Below are 22,472 nucleotides of genomic sequence, written 5' to 3'. Positions count from 1 at the left end.
GTTTTATTTATCAAATTATTTTAAATTTAATATTAGGATTCAGTGTGGTTACAAAATGTTATATATATATATATATATATACACACACTACTATATAAGTGTGGCTTGGGAATCCACCCATATGCAATCCTAGCCTTCCATTTCATTTCTTAAAATAATATCCTAACCCTTCATTATATCATAAATATTTAATAAATATGAAAATATATAAAATTTATGTAGCAATCAATAACACAATAAGAGTCATACGCCCAATTTAATACACATCTATACTATCTAGACTACTTCTATAAAAGGGGCTTGAATTTCCTTCCACATGAAATCCTGGCCATGTATTTTAATAAATTTTAATTATTCAAATCAAATCTCAACCTTTTATTTTAATTATTATAATTATAACTAATTAAGAAAATTGGCACCGCTCTTAGAGATTCCGCCACCTATTAAACAAATAAATGTCCAGTTAACCCTTCATTTTGGTGTTTCCCATTCGTGAGTCGTGACAGATGTGGTTCTATCAATTCCAACAGCACTTTTAAATCCAACCGTAATAATATATCATTTAAGCAAGTAAATATACGATTAACCATCCTTTTCGGTGTTTCCCATCGCGACCGATGTGATTCTATCCTACCAATGTGATTCTACCCTTTAGCTATCTGCAGCCAAACATAAATCTAACCGTATATTCCACACCCTTTGTATCCATTCTTTTTTATTCCATATTAAATCCATATTCCCCATTCTTTTTCCCCCATATCGGTAGTCCTTTCTTCACTAAATTATTGTATCCGGTCACCTGACATCCGAACAACCAATCCGAATGCGCCACATCACTCAAATACATCAGGGCCCAGTATGTTTTGTTGATGTGGCGCGTCTGGATTGGTGTCCGGAGGAATCCGGACACCGGACATAATAATTTATCCCTTTCTTCACACAACTGGCTTTGCAACTGAGATGCAACAGTGAGTCTCTCGCATGCGAACCCGCCTACCCTCCCTTTGCTAAACTGTGAGCTTCGTTCTTCTTCTTCTTCTATTTTAACATTTTCTTTAATTAGTATTCGCTTTCTCCGTTGGCCCTCTTTCTTCTTTTTCTTCTTCTTCTATTGCAATATTTTCTTTAAAGCATTTAATGGTTATTCTTCTTCTCCACGGAGCATTTTCAAAGGATTTCTTTGGCTCTCTTTTTCATTAAAAAAAAGGCAAGACATAACTGACGGAACCAATTTTTTTCTTCCAGCTCAAGCACAGGTAAAGAGATTGGGTTGGGGCACTTCTCTTAGGTAAGGGGAAGCCAGAGAACTGCTCTTTAAAGGATTTAATGGTTATTCTTCTTCTCCACCGAGCATTTTCAAAGGGTTTCTTTGGCTCTTTTTTTCATTAAAAAAAAAGGGCAAGACATAACTGACGGAACCATTTTTATTTCTTCCTGCTCCTGCATAGTTAAAAAGATTTGTTTGGACACTTCTCTTAGGTAAGGGAAAGCTAGACTAAACCTAACGTCGGAACTGCACCATTGCTGGTTTGATGGCCAGTTAAATATTTTTTTTTTCTTTTTGTTGCATGTATGTAGCCAATAGTGTAGCCTCATACTTGTATAAATATAAAATTGATTGTTGAATAAAATGTTTTTTTAATTTGAATTTTATTTTTCTATTTTGATAAATAAGATTCTGTATCCAGAATTCTGTAATTCATATGGTGGTTCACATTTTTTGTTTTTTTAAGTTTTATGCTGGAATAGCTTTGACCAGTCATCCAACAATGCATGAACTGCAACAAGTTCCCTCTTCCAGGCATGGTCAAAATCTTTGCTACTTAATTGTTGCGTACTTTATTACAAAGTGCATGAAATGTTTATTATTTTGAATTTTTACCTAAATTCGTATTACTCTAAGAAGGAATCTATCTTAATAGGATAAAAGATGGTACAATATGATTGAGAATTTTTGTTGAGTTTGAAATAATATTTGTATTGCATTTGATAATGAAGGCATATAAATTCCCTTCATTTTGCTCTTTGGTTAATAGCATATGATACAACAAATGTATTGTCTTTAATAATAATCAACATTACTCTATTATTGGATTTAGTGAGGACTCTATAGTGTGAACCACCACATGAATTATAGAATTCTATAATTCATGTGGTGTTAGAAAGAGATAGAACAACCAATTTCTAATTGATATATTACACACATTCTAATTACACCTAACTTTTAATTTTTTTTAGCTCTCATAAAAATTCTTCGATCATCCTTATTTGGGCTGAAGACCCCTCTTTGTAGAAAAAAGGTAAAATTCTACATCTATCATTTTTGGTTGCTACATTGCACCAATGCTATATTACTCAGTCATCGAGCCTTCTCTTTTTGGATTATATTTACTGTGATATAATTCATGAGGTATATCTAAGATGAATATTTATAGAAGAGAATACTGTAAAATTTGAAACTATTATTTTAACTTGCAAGTGAAAGCCTTCAATTACATTATTATTTTTCATTGAAAATCATTTTCCAATTTCTTTTCTATTAGTATTTATTTTTAATACTTGACACTAATTTTTGAGAAACTCTTTTTTGTAGAACTTTATCAACATATGCTTCTGAAAGTTTTAGCTCACCACTTTGAGTCCAAGTTGTTGTCGTTAGATGTATCAGATTTTGTACTTGAGACAAGTGAATGTTGTTATCCTTATTCTTGCATATTTATGACATGATGATTTACTTTATAGTTAATTTAGATCAAAAGTATCAGATTTTGTACTTGAGGCAAGTGAATGCTGCTATCCTTATTCTTGCATATTTATGACATGTTGATTTACTTTATTGTTAATTTAGATCAAAAGTATTAGATTTTGTACTTGAGGCAAGTGAATGCTACTATCCTTATTGTTGCATATTTATGACATGTTGATTTACTTTATTATCAATTTAGATCAAAAGCAAATATGAATTTGCAATCAAAGATTTTATAAGTCTTCAATAACTTATCTATATTATTATTGCTAAATTGAGTATGCAATTTTTAGTTGCATCAATAGGATAAAATTAATTACTTTTATATCTTGTATGATTTTTTATATATGCTGATAATATTCTTGTTAGACATCTATATACATGAATTTTAATTCTTATGCATAATCTTAGTGATAAAGTTTTTGTAAATATGATTAATTTATAATAATTTTTTTTTATATATTTATTCGTTCACACTTAGTGTATGTGCATTTATACTAACTCATTGTTCGTACGCCTTTCTTTATTCAAGTAGCATAGCATCATTATCCTTTACCAAAGATGATCGCTTGTTAGCCATTGCATCCAGTTACACTTTTTAAGAGGGAGAAATATCCTAAGCTAAGAAATAATGCTTATAATTTCTAATTTAACATCTCGTAATTTGCACCATGCTATTTAATACTGCTCTATTTTTAAGATGTAATCATGAACAAGATGCTATCTATCTTTGGAATATTAATGAAGTTGAAGTCAAGCCAAAGTAAAACAATTCCTGTTGATGTGCTCCCCTATAATTGAAAACACATAAATTTTCTTCCTTGACATTTTTCTTCTACGCATCAAATTTTCTCTTAGATGTAGTTTTCATGAGTTCTCCCTCTTTATCTTCCATGAAGCAATAGACATCAATATCTATATAATATTTATATTAATAAAATTAAATATTAATTGTTATTCTCGCCAATATGTCGATGCGCATATAAAGCTAACTTGATTTGCACTTTCTGTATTTATGGTACTGGATATGTAGAAAAATTTTCTTATAACTTTTCCTCTAGTTGGTATTTGTTTTTATGTAATAGAGGTTGTAACATAATAACTGTTTTATTATATTTCTTCTACATCAACAACATGAACGTCGACAATTAACACAAGAAGAATTATTCCATGTCTTTAACCCTAAGAAGCCCCTTTTCTTCTACACATCAATCTCGCTAAGGTATAGCATCAACGGTAGCTTTCTTCGATAACGCTATTATTATAGAATTATGTATTGTTGGATAGGTTTTTTTTATTCCTTGTTTCTTTGAAGTCAACTCATTATTTTTATTGAGAGTGCGGAGTTATTAATGTATTCTTTGGCATCCTATTTTTTGTGTTTTTGACAAAAGAGAGTATTGGGTAGATATTTTTTGTTAAATCTATATGTTTTAGTAATCATTTGGGTTGCAAACGCATGCCTCTTTAAATTATATTTGTTTTTATTAATTGTGATTCTACAATTGATTTAATATTTTATTTAATTTGATTGTTTTCTTATTTAAAGGTATATGCATCACAATGAAATTGAGTTTTCTGCTTTGGAATGAGTTATTGTTTCCTCAGCTTTGTGAAAGTGAGAAATGCATCTGTTTTGTGGGGCCAATGTTTATTTAATTTTTTTTCCTCATTTTTCTTAATTTTGTTGAAGTTAGTTTGTAAGGAATTCTGGAATTCTTTAACTTATTGTAATTTACTTTCTTACAATAGAATGATCATATCTAAAGTTATATCAATTGAGTCAGTAGTTCTCTCTCTTATGGTTTTAATTTAGGGATTTTTACATACATAACACTTCAACCTTATATATTTACTTATCTAACACTCAAAGTATACTATTTACATACCTACCACCTAAATATACCACGTTTCATCTAAAATACCACTCCGTCAGAACTCCGGCCCGACTCTGCCCTTTGCGCGTGAAATTCCTTCTTCTTCGTCGCTGTCTCACTGGAGTGTCCAGACGTCTTAGGAATCGAGACCCACCCGCTTCTATCTTCATTGATGCCATGGTAAGGCTTCATTGGCTTTCGCTGTAGCTGTCGGTGGCTCGATCCAGTTCTCCGACGGTGAAGAAGCGGAAGCTCGAAGGAGATATATTGAGTTCTTTCACACGTTGCCGGAGGATTCGCCCGCCGTTCTCTTCGAAGAACTTGTCCTGGCCGCCCAGCATCCTTCAACCAACTCAATTCACGGGGATGCTAATGCTCATAGATGAGAGGAGTTGGAAGAGGATGATGAAGATGACAGTAATGGCGGGTGCTGAAGCTGGGTGATGAAAGAATGCTGCAGATGTTGTTCAGTTGTAAGGCGGCGAGAAGGCTCTTTCTGAAGGCAACAAGAAATGAAGGCCCTGAACTCTCTCGATGCCGTCGGCGGAGCCTCCGGTGGATTCGAGTAGCAGATAATTCAGCTAAGACAATTCAGCGGAGCCCCTGTCCCTGGTTAAGATAATTCAGCTAAGAAATAGTAACCATAAGTTATTTATTAAGGAATAGAAATATGATTCCGAATCCCAAGCTCAACTTGGTTCTTCAATCTTCTAAAGCATTTTCACTTGTTTCTTTGAATCTCATAAATCTCGCAGGCAAAAGATCAAAATTTTATCCAGGATTTGCAGATGAGAAGAACAATGTGATCAAATAAAAAAGCATCACACAAATTTTAGACAGAAAGAAAAGAGAAGAAATTGATTCTCCCACTTGCAAATTGTTGTTCCTCCTCACACAAATTTCACACATTTATCGCTGCTGTCGTCGATTGCCTTCTCCAGCAACCTCTTGTCACGATTTCCTGCTCCGGTGGCGTCACAGATTTCAGGAATTTTGGGGCGGAAAAATGAAGATGTCTTCCTCTTCCCACGTCGCTAGATCGGGTAGACACTCCGGCGACGAAGACGAAGAGATTTCACGAGCGAAAGGTAGAGTCGGGACGGAGTTCTGACAGAGTGGTATTTTAGATGAAACGGGATGTATTTAGGTGGTAGATATGTAAATAGTATACTTTGGGTGTTAGATAAGTAAATATAATAGTTTGAAATGTTATGTATGTAAAACCCCCTTTAGTTTATTGTAATTTTCTTTCATTGTTTGTATGCATTTCTTACTTATATTATGTCTTTGATAACTGATTTAGTATTGAATTTTTAAAAAAATATTAAAATATTTTATCCATTATGATTTTAATGTAAATATATAATTTTTCATTAATGTAATTATCAATTATAATTATTTATACTAATGAATTAAATAATTTTTTTCACAATAATAAAATAATTATATGATTTTTTAGTTTTACGTGTAACAAAACTAGTATATATATATATCAGCTCAAATTAATCTCAGCCAAGAACTTTTGACTTTATAGATGCAGGCAGAATTGCCAAACGAAATAATGTTTGCTGTTTAAACATACAGGGGATCCTAAAGCCGAAGGTCCCTCTTTCTTGCTCCGTGGTGGTTGTGGCAGCCACGGAGACTTATTGGCCTACTTGAAGACTCACCAACCCACGCTACGGTAAAAGTTGAGATATTCTGATTATATTTTTAATCAAATTCAATAATTTAAAAAGATGATCTGAACAGTTATTCTCGAATTATATTAATTTTAATATATTAAACTATGAGAAATATCTAATAAATTGATTATATTACCTAATAGTTTAATTATATTATCTAAATAATCGCATCATAAGATAATTTTCTTAAATTTTTATGTGAACCTAAATTTTGAAGAAAAGGGTAATTCTGTAAATTTGAACAAATCGAACAAACACCACAATTCCCACGCGATCTGAACCATAGTCTACTATAAAACCTCTCCGTCTGCCACCTACTTCGTCCGCTCCACCTATCCCGGATCGTCTCCTTCTTCTCTTATAGTGCGCCGAACTGATCTGTTCTATCTTGTAGAGCCTTACGTGGATTCTTCGTTGGATTTGAGGTATTTCTTTTTCACTCTATGGATTCGGCTTTGAATTGGTCGTTATTCTCATTTGGTCGAAATCGGGGGTTTCATTTGAATTTTGAATAAATTTAATTTGGTTAGGTGTATGGTGCTGGGTTCTTATTTTAGATCTGCAGCGGATAATAGAAGCTGAAGGAAACAGGGATAAAGAGGTATCGTTCTTGCTGTGGATATTTCTTTCCTTTTTTTGTGACGCTTTTCGATAGCGGTGATCTAGAGGACTATGGAGGCGGCTTCGGCGCTGAGCAATCAGTCATGTACCTGGAATGGACCCGAGAGAGGTAGAAGGAGGACAGGAGGAGGTTTAAGGATCCAGAGAGGATTTGGGGTTGATACGAGGTGCCCAAGCATTATTAACCTTCAAGTTTCGCAAGCAGGCACATCTTCTTATCGGTCAGAAAGCTTGCGGATGAAGATTTCTTGTTGTTGCAGCAGAAAAGAAGGTAAATTTTATAGATTTTCTGATGCTTAATGGCATGTGTGTCTTTTTGAAATAAAACATCTTAACTTGAAACGAATTTTTCATCAATAATTGCTGAGAAATCAAGGGTATTGAACACGTATAGATAGTTTAAATGTAAAGAAATGGAATCGGTGAATTTGGTTACATTCCACTTAATATGATGTGAATCCACTTATAATTAGGTTAGTAGTTAATAGTGAATTCATTAGGAATAATAATTAGCTTAAACCATTATATTGTATAAATTCCTATTAGGGTAGATGAGACATGAAGGATAATTACTGAAACTTCCCTTTATGTATTATCTCGTCTATTTCTTCTTTATGTTAGGAGTGTTGAATAGCTCGAAATATTCATGATGAGATCAAGTTCTCATCATTGGTGCTCTTGTCAATCTTTAATGCTTTTGATTTGAAAATATTTGAAATATATCATAACAAAACAACAACAACATTAAGCTTTCATCCCACTATGTGGAATCGTCCATATGAATTTTTTTTTTCTATTGTGTTCTATTAAGAGTCAAATTCTCATTTAAATTTAATAAGAAAGTCATTTTTAATACTTTCTAACTAAGTCTTTTTTAGGTCTATCTCTACCTTTCTTAACATGTGCTAGATCTAATACATCTACTCTCCTAACCGGGTCATCAAAAGACAGACATTTGATTTAAATAGCAAAAAAAAAAAAAAAAATCAATGCTTTTGATTTGCATCCAACCAAAGAACTTTATATTTTTAAAATATGTGCATTATAATTAATCTATATTTCTAAAATGTTTGTATTTCCAAACAACCTCTTAGCCAAGCATGGCTTTGATACTTTAGCAAAAATGCATCTAATTTGTAAGAAATAGGCTAAACTAAGATTAATTAATGCTATATTAGATTAAGAGAGTAGGCTAATGAATAAAGGGAGTGTTTCCTTTGTTCCATCTTTATAGTATAATGTTATACATTACCTTATAAAAAGCGTATTCCTTTTTATTTCTCTCTATCTCTAATGTGATATATTTTTCTTTCACATTTTCAATCATAAAATTTCATATGTCAAATACACGGTAGAGAGATAAAGCTTGTCTATATCTACTACTCTTGATATTTCATATATTAGAATTATAAAAGAAATAGCATAATCTAATTAATCCCGTGACAAATCATCTAATATTTTGCATTATCAAACTTGGCATGATCTATATTATCTTAATAATTTTTCCTTTTATCACTACTCACTATGGCTTGCAATGTTGTACAATTTTGAATAACCTTAGCATAACTAATGTCAATGCAAAACTATTTTATGCCATAATCAACATTTATAGTTTCATAAATTCATTAAAATTTGAAAAACCCTTTGATTATCTAGAACACAAATATTTTTAATGCAAGATTCAATATATGAACAACACAAGGAATCCAAAAAATATGAGGGTTTTGGGTTTCAATTAGCAGTTCTGCCACTTTGCTCATTTGTGCATTGTCAGAGATAATTTGAACCATTCTATCTTAAACAAAATCTCTAATCACTTTATGATATGATTTGCAATGTAAAATTTATCTTTTTATGCTCCTTCATAATTGATGACTTTTATAAACTTAGGATTAACTCTTGCAACACCCATAAAAGTAATTGGTATTTTTTGGGTATAAGTTTAGATATCACAAAATGTGGTAATTACCTTTTCTTTTCCAATCTTGTTTGGTTCCTCAAACATTCTTTTGACGTTGGTTCTTACCGACTAAAGGAGTGTTGTCGTCAAAAGATTATAACGATGGGATTTATATCCATGGAGTGTTATTGGTATATATATATATATATATATATATATAGCATGGATTGTTTGTTAAAGGAAGTGAAAGGGAAATTGAATAGAACATGCAAGAAATTTCCTTATATTATTGATATCTGGCTTGCACATTAAATGCGCTTCGAATAGTTTTCTTTGGTCCATATATCTTCCTCTTGTTTGGATCATAACCTTACACCCCAAAAAAATTGCACTTGATTATGAAATAGAATGTTCATTCACTTGATTGGACCTATTTTGTCTTCAAGAAGGAAGGGGATCCTTCTTAAATGAGGCATTCCTCTTCCTCTAATTAGTCTTTGCATCTAAATTGTGCAGTTCTTCAAGTTGCATGGATGCTATTGCTTAGCATGATTACATGTCTCTTTGAATTTTCCAAGCAAGCAAGCTCACATAGTCATACTCTAGAATACATTCCCTTATACTTTACAATATCAATATTTGCATTTTATATTTCCCCTTCCCCTTTGTTCCTACATTGCCTAATTTGATAACATACTTTCATAAAGGTTCATTATCATCCTATATAGGATTATTACCAGTTATATCAATGAGCATTTTAGAAATCATTATCTTATTATCTTATAAAAATAACCTATATTAATTGGTCACTGATGGATAATATCATAAACCTTATTATTAATATTAAAAACTAACATCATTAATTTTCTTCAAAAAGAAAAAAAAAATATTAGAATAGAATCATAAAGTTGAAAAAATTTCTTGTTTGATAAAGACAGTACAAAAAAAGGGAAAAAAATGGAATTAGGGTTAAATAAGCAAAGCTAAAGGCTTAGAGCCATTCACATTTAGCTCTAACATTTGAGTATATATAGGAAGAGATTTATGTTAGATTGTAATGAGTAGAAATAAAGCAACAACCAAGGGTCGTGACCATTGCTAGATAAGCATAAAAGGGAAATGGTTGTCAGGGTTGTGAGTAGACATCGTTTGTAGCGGATGATGAGATTAGATGATAGATAGAATTGAGACACTAAATAACTGAAGTGGTAGCCAAGATGACTATCACGTCATGTAGGTATGTTCCTCTACGAAGTGTTAGATCGGTCCAACCAATCACCCTGGACCGACTCTGTTGAGGTGTAATAGTTCCACCTTTTTTGAGGCTGAACTTCTGCCTGTTTTAGGCGAAATAGGAGCCCGCCTCATTATTGTAGCAAGGCCTAGGAGGCAATTTCAAAAGGAGTTGGAGGGGACAATTAAGAGGGAAAATTAATATGAAGGGATTGTTTGGGAATTATATTATTTTGGGTATGCTTTAAGTAGTGTTTACCTAGGGTTTGTTTTTTTATTTGTTCTTTGTTGAGTTCAGAGTAGTTTAGATTATTTGAGCTCAAGCTGGCGGCTATGGATTTGGGTAAGTCGGATCTTCCTCTCTAATTGAAGATCCAACTGTATCTTGTTGTTTTCTTTCATATATCATGCAATAAAAATAGTTGTGTGTTCTTCTTCTTAATTTGTTATTGTCGTTTGCTGATTTTGAGGAAATTGAATTCATTTCCTATCAAATTGGTATTAGAGCAATTTCCTAGGTCGAAATAAAAGTCTCCTCGTTGATTTATGCATTGTTTTATCTCCGATCTTGCTGTTTTTTCCTGTTTGAAGATCAGAACTGTTGTTTTGTGGACGATTTTGCTGTTCAGAGCCTAGATCCGAGTATCCATTATAGGGAAAACAATATAAGTGTTGGAGGGGGAGATAGAAAAATTGAAATATGAAATTTCAGATCTTCTAACTCAAGTTTTAGATTTCAAAAGTCAAATTTTATCCGTCCACGAGAAGATTGATGTGAAATTTTCTATCATGGAGGAGATGTTGAAGAAGTTTCTCAAGGGCCAAACTAAAGTTGGCATTGTCATAGGCGAGGGAAGCTGTTCATCTCCAAGAAAGTGGAGAAAACCCTAATTCAATAAGGAGAATGAAAGATTTTGAGGCAGTGATTGTTGAGGGAGAAAAGAGAATGCTTCCCTTAGAACATATTCATTGGGAGAAGTCGGGTATAGTGTATGTAGAGAGGCGTGAAGGGGTTGGCATGAGCGGAGGGGTTTGAATTTGAATTGAGAGGGGTTTAATTTGAATGGTGATGGCTTGAATATAATCGAAAGGGTGCTGAATTTAAAAGGATGGGGGTTGAATATGATCGAAGGGGTGCTGAACTTAAAGGGAGAAGTTGGGCTTGTGATGAAAGGTTTAGGTACGAGCGGAGGAATAATTGACAAAAATGGGGAGAGCTGCCCCCTTGGGGAATGGGAAGTTTTGGAGGAAATTGGGGTGACAGAGGAGATCTGAGGGTGAGGAAGCTGAAGATGCTTATTTTTTTGGGATAGGATGCACATGGGTGGATCTACATGGTGGAAAGGTACTTTACAGTCAATAAGTTGATGGTGGAGGAGAGACTAACAACAGCCGGGATATGCTTGAAGGGGAAAGAATCAGCATGGTACTAGTGGAGGGATATGAGGTGACCCTTATGGACTTGGAGATAGTTTAAAGACTGCTTGTTGGAATGCTCCCTAACAAGCAGGGAAGGGGACTTCTATGAGCAATTCTTCGCCCTGATAGAGGACGAGATGGTGGAGGAATACCATGAGCAGTTTGAGCATCTCGCTAGCTGACTGGACTGTCTTATGGAGATTGCATTCAAGGGAAACTTTATGAAAGGGTTTAACTAGAGATTCGAGCGACCATTAAAGTGATAAGGCTTCAGGATTTGGGAGAGGCTATAAAGATAGCTTAGTTATTACAGGATGAGAGTTACCTAGTGAGAGGGATTGGATGCAACAGCTCAAGAGATTTATACAGGATGACCACTACCATTTTGGGACCCAAGAAGTCGACACTGGGTACTCTTCGAGAGACCCCGAAAGAGAAGACTAAAGGAGGTAGACCTAGGAATAACTTCAAGAAGCTCACAGAAACGAAGTTACATGAGAAGAGGGTGAAGGGGCTCTATTTTAGATATGAGGAGAGATATATATCGGGGCATAGATGTAAGAATCAACATCTTCAAGTTCTCACCGTTTGTGATGAGAGGAAATTGAGAAAGAAGCTGTCTTTCCACCTTGTGGATAAGGTGAGTTTTTGAAAGGAAGTATTGTTAAACCGATCCAGCCGGTCACCACGGACTAGTTCTATTGAGGAAGAATAGTTCCGCCTATTTTGAGGCGGAATTTCCGCCTATTTTAGGTGGAACAGGAACCAGCCTCCTTTTTGCAGCAAGGCTCATGAGGCAATTTCAAAAGGCGGGCGGGGACTAGCAGGAAAAATTATATGAAGGATGTTGTTTGGGAATTGTATTATTTTGGGTAGGCTTAACGTATGTTTTCTTGGGGTTTATTTTTTTTGTTTGCAGAATTCAGTGTAGTCTTAGGTTATTTGGGCTCTAGTCATCTACTAGAGATTTGGGAAAGTTGAATCTTCCTCTCTAATTAAAGATTTAATTGTATCTTGCTATTTTCTTTCGTATATCTTTCAATAAAAATAGTAGCGGTGTGTTTTTCTTCCTAATTTGTTATTGCCGTTCACTGATTTCAAGGAAATTGTATTCACTTTCTATCACGAAGATGCTTAGTTTTCACACTAGGTATGCATTATTGAAAATATGCTTGGTTGACATATTATGGTTGTGCCACTGCTAAAAAGCTTGGAAAAGATTGATGGAAAGGGCTGATATTTCACATTAGGCTTGTGTGGAGGGCAAAGCTACTGTGATAAAAAATATTAATAACTATATGGAATAGGAGTAACTCCAACATGTGAGTTCTTATAGCATGATAATTAGACTAAAAAAACAAAGGAAGAAAACCCTAATGAGTTCTCCCTTGTGTCCTCCATATGTCTCCTCTATGTTAGGTTATCTATGACCCTATTTCGAGCTTAAAATGCTTTTGAAATAATTTTGAACATGTTGAACATGTATCGGAATGTGTCAGACAAATGCCCGTGTCAAAAACATGTACAACATAGGCATGGGAAAATTTTGAAGTTCCTTTGCTTCATAGATCTTGGCATACCTAATTATGACTACTCTAACTTCAACAATGACAATTTTCAAGATAGTGAGAGGATTCTAACTAGTAAAGAAGTGCAAGCTAGTTCATTAACATCAGCTAACATATCAATAATCAAACAAGTCGGTTCTGCTCATGGTATTGGAGAATGGCCCAAATTGGGTCCGAGAGCAAAGCCATATCAAGTAAAGATCAAAAAGGGTGTGCTTTCACAAGAAAGTTGTCTAGGGGTTTGATCTAGATGTTGAACTGTGCAACAATATTATTACTTGTGGGACGACTAATAATTGAAAGCTAAGTGGAAAGAAGCTCTCTCATATGAGTTTGCCACAATCATAACTACTATGTTGAAGGCGAATAGTAAGAGCTGGGCATTGCTAATATTGGCAATAATTTTATGATTCTTCTCAAACCATTTTTTTCATGCGCTTAAGAAGTGTCTCACTTGGTTCATAAAAAAAGTTTGGTGGTTGTACATTTTCCATTTCTATTACTCCCACACCTGAACCATTCAGGAAGCTTTATATTCTTGTCTCAAAATTTTCCCTTCTTGTTGTTGAGTGTGGTGAGGTGGGCATCAAGGCAATATGACAGTCGTTAGCAATTGGATTGCGAACTTATAAACGGCAAAGTGGGAGGAGAGGATGCCGAGTGTGATTTTGCATGATAAGAATTGAGCAAAGAGAGGTGAAAACACAATAAGCAAATGTGATGGTGACTGTAGGATTGAAGAGGATTTGATGATTGCAAAAAGAACAGGGGATGATACAATGGGCTTTCATAGTTGGCGACTAGCAAGATCCGGAGAGCAGGTGAGAGCTACAACGGAGGCACTAGGAACAAAGGTGCGATGAAGCCTGTAGAAAGTGGAAGAGACACTACTACAAGAGCAATATTAGAGTAACCCTGACATTGATACCATGTTACAAATGAAGGAGATGAGAGTGAAATTAAATATATAAGCTGTACAAACAAATAAAGGCCTGTATATGGACTAAATAAGAAGCAATACATATATTGTGTTTTTACATTGACTTAATCCTGTGTTCCATTTTTGTATTTTTTTATTGTTCAATTTGTCCATTCGATGAAATTGCAACTTATTGGGATAGGTATTTGTAGTGGCTTGTAAAATTGGCGTGATGCTCATAGTTTATTATGGTGCTTCATTTAGAAAGTCTTGTGACGCTTCTTGCTGTTTAGAAAGCATTATTGTGTCACCGGGGTAGATATTTGTTCTTTAGGATGTTAGTTTTCCATGTTTTTCTCTCTATTTATTGCACTTCTTACTCTTATATAATCGTGCCTTTTGTCTTCAACTGCAGAGTCTGAAAAGTTTCTTACTGGTGTTGATGAAGCTCTAATCTTAAAGGTTATTGGCCTTCCCTTTGTAAATGAAATGTCTTTTGGTTCATATTTTATACCTTTCAGCATAGGAAGTAATACTTTGTTGTCTCGTTTTCCCATGCGATCATCTCACTGATGCATATTTTTCATCTGCAGAAAAAGTCTGAAGATGTTATCCCCTACATGAATGAAAGATGTTTATTTCTAGTTGGTCAGTTTCTTGTTTGATCCATTTTCAGCATGTTTTTAGCAAATTACCTTTTGAGGATTGGTTCACTAGATCACATGCTCAAAATTTGACAGTTAAACTGGCCTGCTTTATTAACAGGAATGATGGGATCTGGGAAGACTACAGTTGGAAAGATATTATCAGAAGTATTGGGTTATTCTTTTTTTGACAGGTTGGTTTATAATTATCAACCAAAATAGGCAATTTTAAATGAGACGTGACAACCCTATTTGCTCTTGAATGGGTATGCTTACCTATTTACTATAATTCTTACAGCGACAAGTTAGTGGAGAAGGCTGTTGGAATGTATTCTGTTGCTCAGATCTTTAAGGAGCGCAGTGAGGCTTTCTTTAGAGACAATGAGGTGAGCTTTCATTGCATTCTTTGGCAGATTGTTTCAAAATTGAATTCATTGGCTAATTAATAATCACAAGTCTGCTATATTTAACTGTTTGTATTGTGATAGTTCTCTATGGTTCGTTGTTAATTAGTAACTCTAACCAATCACTCCCTTTCTTTATAGAGTAAAGCTCTTAGAGATCTGTCCTTGATGCGCCGATTAGTTGTTGCCACTGGTGGTGGTGCTGTTATTCGACCTATTAATTGGTACCGCAGTAAAACTGTGAGCATAACTAGCAGTTCCGGATCGAATAACTAATAGAACTTTACTATTTTCAGGAGTTATATGAAACGAGGAATAACCGTCTGGTTAGATGTGCCTCTTGAGGCTCTTGCTAGGCGTATTGCTGCAGTGGGGACTGAATCACGTCCTCTTTTGCACAACGAGCCTGGTGATCCATACACGAAGGTAGGATGTTAATTTTGTACTTTGTAATTGCTAGTATTTTTATTTAGATGGCTTGATCTAGATGGATATAGGAAATGGCGTCTAGTTTTTGCATTCAATTATCTTCACTTTATATTAAGCTCGTAAAAATTATTTGAATTTGTTTGGAAATGTGAGGAAAAGTGGATTTGTAGTTGGACTTGATACATGAATAGTTGGGCACATTTTCAGGTCATAAGCTTAAACTTATGGGTGAGTGCCAACAATAAATATATTTACACTAGCATATGTTCATCCATCCAATATTCCAATGTAATACCACTTTGGCTATCCTTCGCTAGCCACTCAATCGTGTGGAACTATTGTGTTAGTTGCCTGTTTTAAACTTTTGCTCGACTAGGTAGAAAGTAAAAAAATTTTGGTAGCCACAAATCACATGAACCATTTAGTCCTGCTGAATTGGGATTTGATATCACTAGTTAGGCACTGTCGATTAATTGTGGGTCAAAGTTAATCAATATATTAGTGGTTATACATATTTTCAACCCAAAAGCTTAATCCTATTCATGAGAGCCAACCTCTAAAACTTCCATACCATTATGCTTTTTACCTCTTCAATCAAGGATTAAACTCTACACTCTAATGCGTCTTAGTAGACATTATGCCAAACTGTATTCATCTCACAATTATATACTCTAAAAAGGCCAAAAAAACAACTAGAAATCGATAACTTTTTTTTTTTTGCTTCCATGGAGCTTTTTGGCTCGCTTTGTGAGAGTGATCTGTTTCAAATGCATCTACTTGTCTATTTATGCGATACTAAATTTCCTTGCAGGCTTTGATTCGTCTTTCCACCCTCTCTGAAGAAAGGGGTGATGCCTATGCAAATGCTGACGCAAGGATTTGCCTCCAACGTATGCTTTGATACTTATATTAATAACATCTGCTGTTCTGTTATTTAACAAAGAACATATATTATCTTGGCTAAAAATTATATAGGATTTCTCTATTCAATTTGTATTAAGATGAAAATACAAAATTTTAGAGTTGGGTTATAAATGTTTTAAAGTAGAAGAAATTTAAATTATGGGGATTTTTCTATGTACCACATAATTCTTATGTATTTATTTATATATATCTAAGAACTAAACTTAAATGTTTATTTATATAACACCAAAATCTTTAAATTACATAGAAAATTTTGTTATTGTTAACTTTTCAAAAGTGAAATATATATATTTTCATGCATATTGAGATACCAAAATGTATATAAATAAATATTAAAGTTTAGTTATTAGATATGTAATTATATAATAATTATATGATATATATGTAAATTCTCTTTAAATAATTTATCAAGATAAATTTAATTTATAATGTTAATTTTTTTCTTTTTGTTTAAACATCTTATTTTGAGTATTTATCTTATAACTCTAAACATTTTGTATTATCATCCTAATAAAAATTGCAACTCAATATCATGATATAATTCTTTTCCTATTATTCTTATAACTATCAAGTGTGGTTTTTATCGCCAGATATTGCTTCCAAACAGGGCCATGGTGATGTCTCAGCTCTGACGCCAACAGCCATCGCCATTGAGGTATTGATTTCCTTCGCTTCAATTCTCCTCAATGTATTCACATTTATCCAATAAAAATTAACTTTATTACGTGCTAACGTAATTGTTTTTGCTAGGCACTCGTAAAGATTGAGAGCTTTCTGTCAAAAGACACAGCGGTTGAAAGATTAACATACTTCTAAACATTTAAAAAGAGTTTTTTTTTTTTCCCTGTGATGTATCATAAAGTTGCTTGACATTTTGTTCTACATGTTGTATGAGTTATTGTCAGTGTAAACATTGCGTCAAGTCTTACAAAGGAATGGTTGCAAAGTGCGGTAAATTGATGATATTGTTGTTTTTTAAGATAGAAATCAATGAAAACCTAGAATGATATTGATGCAGTCGTACGTAAATTTTATTGTTAAATTGTCATGAAATTTTATTTTTTTGAAATTAGTTATTGTCATGAAAATTTTATTTCAACACTGCCGTTGTCAGGTCCCAAGTCCTGGATGAGAAAAGTGGAGGGTTGCGTTAGGTAGTCGACAGCCAGCGTAAAACTTGTCGAACAATAATGACATGAATCCTTTAAGAAATTGTGTTAATGCTAGGGCGTCCCCTGGAAGCGACGCGCTGTATGGCCTGAATACAGTGACAAGTGTGCAAGGGCCGCTGCACCGGCGCCCGGGTGCAGTGTTAAATAGGCAAGGGTTCCCACATCAAGGACGGATGTGGGAAAAGAAGTTAGTCCATGAAATTAAAATTAGGATAGAAACTTGGAATATATGTTCCCTTATAGGAAAATTAATGGAATTAATATATATTATGATTCATAGGAAGTTAAATATTTTGTGCATTCAGAAAACTAAATGGGTTGGAGATAAGGCTAAGGAAATTGATAGTTTAGGATTTAAACTTTGGTATTCTGGTAGGAGTCGTACTAGAAATGGTGTAGGTGTTATTATAGATAATAGTTTAAAGGATAATGTTATAAAAATTAATAGGATTGGAGATATAATTATAGCTTTAAAGATTGTTATTGAGAATAAGATTGTTAATATTATAAGTGCTTATGCTCCTCAAGTAGGTTTGGATATGAGTTCTAAATTAAATTTTTGGAATGACTTAGAAGAATTAATACATAATATACCTCTTGAAAAAAGAGTTTTTATTGGAGGAGATTTAAATGGACATGTTGGTAGAGAAGTAGATGATTTTAAAAGCATTCATGGTGGCCATGATTTGGAACGACGAATGAAGATGAAGACCATATTGGATTTTTGTTTAGCTTATGATTTTTTAAATTGCTAATACCTTATTTAAGAAAAGGAATTGAACATCTCATACTTATAAAAATGAATATAAATAGCAACATATTGACTATTTTTTATTAAAAATTAAATCGTTTGATTGCAAAGATTGTAAAGTATTCCGAGTGAAAATTTTAGTACCCAACATCGATTATTAGTTTTGAACTTTAAGATAAAGGGGATAAATAAAAAATAAAGTAAAATAATTTCTAGGATTAAAGAGGCATTTAAGAATATTAACAAAAATATTTTGAAATAAGATTTTAGATCTTTAAGATTTTGTTTGTGCATGAGGATGCTAATTATATGGCGAAAAAAGTGGGCTGTATATTAAGATATTGCCAATGTCCTTGGAGTATCAAGGGAAAAACTCCTAATAGTAAAAATACTGGCGTGGAATCCTAATGTGCAAGAAAAAATTAAAAATAAGAAGCTTTTTATATAAAAATTGGTTTAATTTTAAAAAATTCTGATAATTGGAAAATATATAAAGTGGCTGTAAGGCTGCTAAGAAAGTAATATATCCATGCAAATGCATTAGCTTTAGTGATTATATAATAGAATTGCATAACTAAAGAGGGAGAAAGATGTATGTATAAGTTAGTCAAACAAAGAGATAAGAGTAGTAAGGATTTAGTTCAAGTGAAGTGTATTAAAGATGAAGATCAAAAAATACTTTTCTTAGAAGATGATATTCAACAAAGATGGATGAGATATTTTGCTAATCTTTTTAATGAAGATTGTGAAAATAAGATTGACTGTAGTGACCTTAGCACCCTAAATGAAAGTAAAGATTTCTGTTTTTATCGGCGTATTAGTAAAACTGAAGTTAGAGAGGCTTTAAATAGAATGAAGGGTGGAAAAGCTGTTGGACCTGATGATATTCCAATAGAGGTGTGGAAATGCTTAGGAGATGAAGGGATTTCTTGGCTTACTAAACTTTTTAATACTATTTTGAAGACTAAGAAGATGCCAGATGAGTGGAGAATGAGTGTGTTAATTCCTATTTTTAAGAATAAAGGTGATGTTCAAGATTGTGCGAATTATAGAGGTATTAAGTTAATGTGTCATACTTTAAAACTATGGGAGTGAGTTATGGAGCATAGGTTGTGGTGTGATACTAATGTTTCTCAAAATCAATTTGGATTTATGCCGGGTAGGTCGACTATGGAAGTCATACATTTATTAAGAGGTTTGATGGAGAAATATAGAGAAAATAAGGATGATCTACATATGATATTTATTGATTTAGAAAAAGCATATGATAAAGTTCCAAGAGAAGTGCTATGGAGAGTTCTTGAAAAGAAAGGAGTCAATAATGCTTATATTCAAATCATTAAAGATATGTATGCAGGAGCTATTACTTGTGTTCAAACACAAGGTGGATTGACCAAGTATTTTCCTATTTCGGTTGGGTTACATCAAGGATCAGCCTTAAGCCCATATCTTTTTGCTTTAGTCTTGGATGTTCTCACTAGACATTTGCAAGATGATGTACCTTGGTGTATGCTTTTTGTTGATGATATTCTTCTTGTTGATAAGACTAGAGAGGGAGTTGAAGGTAAACTTGAATTATGGAGGTCAACCTTAGAGTCTAAAGGTTTTCGCTTGAGTAGATCTAAAACGGAATATATGGAGTGTAATTTTAGTAGTAATAGACCTAGTGAGGGGATTGTGACTTTGGGCGATCAAGTCATTAATAAGAGTACACGTTTTAGTTATCTTGGATCTATTGTTCAGAGTGATGGTGAAATAAATGGGGATATTATCAGCAGAATTCAAGTTGGATGGTTGAAGTGGAGGAATGCATCGGGCTTGTTATGTGATAAAAATGTACCCCTCAAACTTAAGGGAAAATTCTATAAGATGGTAGTGAGGCCTGCAATGCTTTATGGTGCCGAATGTTGGCCTTTAAAAGAGAAGCATAATACTAAGTTAAGTGTGGCAGAGATGAGGATGCTCAGGTGGATGAGTGGCTTTACCCGTAGAGATAGGATACGAAATGGGCATATACGTGAAAAGGTCGGAGTAGCTCCAGTAGAAGATAAGATTAGAGAAAGTCGCCTTAGATGGTTTGGTCACATAAAACAGCGGCCTTGCGATGACCCGGTTAGGAGAGTAGAGGTATTAGATTTGACTTATGTTAAGAAAGGTAGGGGTAGACCTAAAAAGACTTGGTTAGAAAATATTAGGAATGACCTTTCTTTGTTAGATTTAAACGAGAATTTGACTTTTAATAGGACACAATGGAGAAAAAGGATTCATGTAGCCGACCCCACGTAGTGGGATAAAGGCTTGATGTTGTTGTTGTTGTTGTAGTAGTTATTTTCATTCATCTGGTGGGTAGGCAAGTTCTTAAACTTCTGCACAAATAATATCAAAGCATCTAGTGGCCTTTACTAACATGACCTCGCAAACTTTATCATCGATGATATATATGTATATATATATTATCATCGATGACATATGTCAAGGTAAAACAACCATTATTTCAAAGATGATAAACTAGATTAACTATGCAAGTGGAATGATCACAATTTGATGTTGATCTAGTGTTAATTATTTCAGAGATTTCAAGAGAGTAATTTTATCAACTAACATATGTGGGGTGAATTTGCGAGTAATTTGTAGCTTTTTTTTTTTGAAGAATTGTGAACTTGCATTAAGAGCTAAGAAAAAAAAAAACTATTACAAACTAATCAAGTAATGCAAGCCTCATATTCCTTCTTCAGTAGACTAGATAATGAAGAAGGAATATCAGGAGAAAGAATAGAATCAAAACAAAAGTTATTATGTAAAGCAAGAGTTGCACACAAATCAGCAACTTTTTTACAATTTCTAGAGGTGTGATGGAATAAAACTTTATTGAAATCATGGAGGAAATTAATATTCTCGGAAATCTGACCAATGGCAGTGGACTTCACAACGGAATCATGAAGAAACTTGATGGCATTGTAGTTATCACCCTCTTTTATTAAGCCTTTACAATCAAATTTCCAATCTTGAATGAAGTATTTCAAAGAAAATACAGCTTCCAACTCAAGTTAGTTGATGTCCCAATGAAGTTTTTCCTTCCCAAATGCAAGAAGTAAACTTGCATTAGAGTCCCGAGCCACACCACCAATGCTGGCTAAATTTGAATCCAGTAACGATGCGTCTACGTAAATTTTGATCCAATCAAGTGGTGGGGGATGCCATGAGGTTTCGGACTCCCTAAGGAGAGTAGCATCCCAGTTAACTAGCATTGGATACTTACTTGTGGCAGTAAATAGAACATTTGCAGCAATCATCGAAACAGGAAATGATGGGTTACCGTGCTTCATATCATTCCTGCGATTCCAGGAGAAGAAAATTGCAGTGAAATAGTTCTTGATGATATCTAAGCTAGTAATGGATAGACTTCTCAACTGCTGAAAGCAGTTCGTAAGAGAGTTGAACAAAGGAATATTAAATCCCCAAGACCCCAGCTTACATAAAATCTAAGTAAGAGATTTGCATTGAACTAAAAGATGATCACAATTTTCAATTACAGGGCAACCATAAGCACAGAGATCATTATTGCTAAGCTTTCTGTATTTCAGAAATTCGTTCCTGGGAATGGCAAACCTACTTAATCTCCACCAGAAGAGCTCAACTCTTGGTTTAAACTTCAGCTTCTGTAGCCAGTTGGTAAAACTAGAGTCATCAATTATTTTATGGCATTTAATAGATTCAGTATAAGCCAACGAAGTTATAGACTTCCCAGAGAGTTGATAAAGAAGTTCCATATGGTCACCATCCCCCTCCTGGATAACACAATGGTGTATGATGAGGTTAACCATATCAATGTTGAAATATCGGTCGAGTTCCAATATGTTCCAATTGCCATCTTCAAGAATGAAGCTTTGCAACGTCAGATTTTCCATACCAATGCAGTAAGCAAGCATAGGCCATTTGTTGAAACATTTATCTAGTAAACAAATGTCATTCATGACACTAATGCTAGCACCATTAACAACATTCCACCTAACAATTGGTTTAAGAAATGAAACTCCATCAGAAATGATGGATCGAGTTGCAGATTGGCCTTGCTTAGTCAAACCGCTCCAAATGGCAGAGCCATGTTTAACAGTCAGACATTTAGAAAGAAGAGAGGTGGGATTCTGGTAAAGACGCCAAGCTAATCGAGCTATTAAGG

At 33.9% G+C, this 22,472-nt stretch overlaps 1 protein-coding gene and 1 long non-coding RNA gene across 4 annotated transcripts; both read left to right on the top strand.

The window, feature by feature from the left end:
- The first annotated feature begins 814 nt into the window (after positions 1-814).
- LOC114580592 lies at positions 815-1,648 on the top strand. The gene is made up of 2 exons (XR_003702055.1): positions 815-1,014; positions 1,246-1,648. It is a non-coding gene; the product is annotated as an uncharacterized LOC114580592 (long non-coding RNA).
- A 4,927-nt stretch (positions 1,649-6,575) lies between these two features.
- LOC110107828 (shikimate kinase 3, chloroplastic) lies at positions 6,576-17,398 on the top strand. 3 transcript variants are annotated; one of them, XM_028698602.1, is made up of 12 exons: positions 6,576-6,733; positions 6,839-6,909; positions 6,975-7,200; positions 14,384-14,430; positions 14,562-14,616; positions 14,734-14,806; positions 14,911-14,998; positions 15,158-15,240; positions 15,313-15,442; positions 16,257-16,335; positions 16,960-17,024; positions 17,120-17,398. In XM_028698602.1, exons 3-12 carry the CDS (start codon positions 6,981-6,983, stop codon positions 17,183-17,185), a joined length of 906 nt encoding a protein of 301 aa, XP_028554435.1. In that variant the 5' UTR covers positions 6,576-6,733; positions 6,839-6,909; positions 6,975-6,980; the 3' UTR covers positions 17,186-17,398. The 3 variants fall into 3 exon arrangements, with proteins under 3 accessions (XP_028554435.1, XP_020693889.1, XP_020693887.1); XM_020838230.2 differs by having other exon boundaries at positions 6,839-7,200; positions 16,977-17,024; XM_020838228.2 differs by having other exon boundaries at positions 6,839-7,200.
- Positions 17,399-22,472: the final 5,074 nt, after the last annotated feature.

The sequence above is a fragment of the Dendrobium catenatum genome, unplaced genomic scaffold (genome assembly GCF_001605985.2).
Source record: "Dendrobium catenatum unplaced genomic scaffold, ASM160598v2 fragScaff_scaffold_128, whole genome shotgun sequence".
In the NCBI taxonomy this organism is placed as follows: domain Eukaryota; kingdom Viridiplantae; phylum Streptophyta; class Magnoliopsida; order Asparagales; family Orchidaceae; genus Dendrobium; species Dendrobium catenatum.
Note: the sequence above shows the minus strand (reverse complement) of the source record. Positions and strands in the feature narration are given on the sequence as shown.

Coding starts and splice junctions, on each gene's coding strand:
- LOC110107828 (XM_028698602.1), top strand. CDS start 6,981: ATGGAGGCGGCTTCGGCGCTGAGCAATCAGTCATGTACCTGGAATGGA. Junction 14,807..14,910: donor GGTTATTCTTTTTTTGACAG/GTTGGTTTATAA, acceptor TAATTCTTACAG/CGACAAGTTAGTGGAGAAGG. Junction 14,999..15,157: donor CTTTCTTTAGAGACAATGAG/GTGAGCTTTCAT, acceptor CTTTCTTTATAG/AGTAAAGCTCTTAGAGATCT.